Source organism: Anarrhichthys ocellatus, unplaced genomic scaffold, assembly GCF_004355925.1.
Source record: "Anarrhichthys ocellatus isolate YVR2014 unplaced genomic scaffold, GSC_Weel_1.0 scaffold6941, whole genome shotgun sequence".
Classification (NCBI taxonomy): Eukaryota; Metazoa; Chordata; class Actinopteri; order Perciformes; family Anarhichadidae; genus Anarrhichthys; species Anarrhichthys ocellatus.
The window spans coordinates 1-2,572 of record NW_022286915.1 but is presented as its reverse complement, the minus strand read 5'-3'; the positions used below and the strand labels follow the sequence as shown (position 1 = coordinate 2,572).

The following is a 2,572-nucleotide window of genomic DNA, read 5'->3' as shown; positions in this document are numbered from 1 at the left end:
TGTGTGTGTGTGTGTGTGTGTGTGTGTGTGTGTGTGTGTGTGTGTGTTTAGTTTGCAGGGAGATGGTACCGGGTGGGCCTGGCCTATGACTCTTCAAGTTTTACCCCCTTCAGAGACAAAGTGAAGGCATCCATGGGCATCATCACAGCGCTGCCAAACGGCAATGTTAACCTCACCATGTGGGACGCCACGTGAGTCTGTGCGCGCGTGACATATAGTACAGTACATGTTTGTGTAAATGGACGGTCAAAGAAGAGAGGAATCCGGGGGATGTTTAGAAAAGATAAAGACATGTGTTCCCCCTGTGTGCTTCAGACCTTTAGGTTGTCTGAGAAAGGTGTACAACTATGAGAAGACCAGCGTACCTGGACAGTTCACCTACTTCAGCACACGTAAGTCTGCTCACTTCTAACCTGACAAGAAAGAGAGAAGAGAAAGGCTTTTTAGTAAGCTCTGTGACTTTGCTCAATTACAATGTAAATATTTGCCTGGTACTCAGTGAGTGCCCGCAGCAGTAGGACAAAATTGAATTTGGGATCTGCAACAGTATTGAGCAAACAACTACAACAAGCACACAGATTTAAAAAAAAAAAAAAAAGCCGCATTGTCCACGCAAGACATGTGAGAAATATTTCAGTCAATACACATGTTAGGTTTAGTGGTGTGTCTCTGTCATGTGACGCTCTGGAACAAATGTGATCCCTGAGCTTATAAACCACACACGTGTGGAAGTATAGGCAGCAGTGTAGCAGCGAGGATGCAGAGCTCAGAGTGGTTGTATGCAGAGAGAGAGAGGTGGCAGACATACATGATTAAAGGATGTATGGAATATGTGACTGTAAAATGACCAGAGCTACTGTGTGGCTTTATTACTGAGGCCCCAAAAAAATGTATGTATAAAGTAGAGAGCAAGAAATGAAATAAAAGCAAAGCAGAAATATAATATTTTTGGCTTGTCCGTACTTTTTTAATATGATGCACTTATGCACTCTGTATACATGTTAATGTTTGGTTTTTTTTAATCAACGTCTACCTTTAAGAAAAATAATCTGTACTTTTTTTTCCAGACAACAATTTTTACAATTGTTGACTTTTTAATTTGTCTTATATCTAACATTGAAGACAGCTGTTCACGTGATTGTAAATCCTGCATTTGTGCTGTAAATTTGTAATATATTTCAAATGCATGCTCATCTTGCATGCTCAACAGCTCATTACTGTTGTAATACTGCAGGACATATACTGAATTATAATATAAACATGTATTAAAAATGATATTATATTTTCATTTATATACAGAATATTTTAATATGGTGGCGTTTGGTACACTACATCCAGTTGTATCTATTTCATATGGACAATTTCATCCCTAATCACAAGTCAAGTCACCCAAATTGTAGGTTATTTTACTTTTTACTACAGATTTTATTAAATATTCTACAAAGAGCGTGACAGTGTCACTCACGTGGATTTCCATTCATTCTCATATTTCTCTGGTTTAGTCCGTATTTAATATTGAATGACAGGAAGTCTTTGTCCTTCACTTCTGTGTTGTGTGTTCTGTCAGGCCATAACATGGTGAAGGACATCACAGTGGTGGACACAAACTATTCTGATTACGCCGTGGTTCTCAAACAGAAGGTTTTTAACAGAGAATACACACAGGTGGCGCTTTACGGTGAGACGCAGATTCATTTTTACGTCACATCTAAGCATGTTAGCATGAAGAGGCAACACTCACTATATGTGTCTTTGGTCTTGTTTGCAGGTCGCTCTCAAGAGGTCAGAATTGATGTAATTACGAAGTTTAAAGCCTTTGCCTTGTCCCAAGGTTTCCCCAGAGACTCTATTCTGACCCCACCTCCTGCAGGTAAAGTAAAGGGAGCTCATATGCAGTGCATACACAGATAATGGGGAGGGTTAAATGACACTGAAGTTTTCTATTATGTTTTTTGGCCAACAGAAAATTGCCCACCATCAAGTTCTGGGCGTTAGGTAAGTCTTTTTTTTTAAATTTTATTTAGAAAATTTGACAACCAGGTGAGTTACTTGTACATTCAGGTGTGTGAGTGACTTCACACCTTCAGTGTAAATGAGAATGTGTGTCTCCCCGTAGGTTCTCTGATGTACCCGAGATGATGATGGCATGCGTATCCTCACGTGCTACTCTTTGTTTGCCGGCTCACTTTTTCCCAGCATTTACTTTGACGCATGTCGTGCTACAAAGAACTCTCTCTCTCAGCAAACATCATCATTGAGGCTACAAAGATGATACATAGCAAATATAGCTGATGAAATGTATTTGTCACACTCTGTTATGTCATGTTTTACATTATTTTCAATAGTTTAACAGACAATATTTACCTCCAGGCTATTTAAATAACTAAATTCCTATCACCAACCTTTTCTTGGCTGATCAGGCAGTTTAATTGAATGAAATTCTGAGTTTTTAATGTTTACCACCTGCATGTAATCAGATGTGCTGTTTCAAAGTGTTGACATAGTCAAATAAACCATATTAACCTTGTGTGTGTGTGTGTGTGTGTGTGTGTGTGTGTGTGTGTGTGTGTGT

At 39.1% G+C, this 2,572-nt stretch overlaps 1 protein-coding gene across 1 annotated transcript; it reads left to right on the top strand.

Annotated features, from left to right (window-relative positions):
• The first annotated feature begins 56 nt into the window (after positions 1-56).
• LOC116380365 (protein AMBP-like) lies at positions 57-2,555 on the top strand. Its single transcript, XM_031842291.1, has 6 exons — positions 57-191; positions 316-392; positions 1,568-1,678; positions 1,769-1,870; positions 1,964-1,995; positions 2,117-2,555. The coding sequence occupies exons 1-5, from the start codon at positions 133-135 to the stop codon at positions 1,993-1,995; spliced, it is 381 nt and encodes a 126-aa protein (XP_031698151.1). The 5' UTR covers positions 57-132; the 3' UTR covers positions 2,117-2,555.
• Positions 2,556-2,572: the final 17 nt, after the last annotated feature.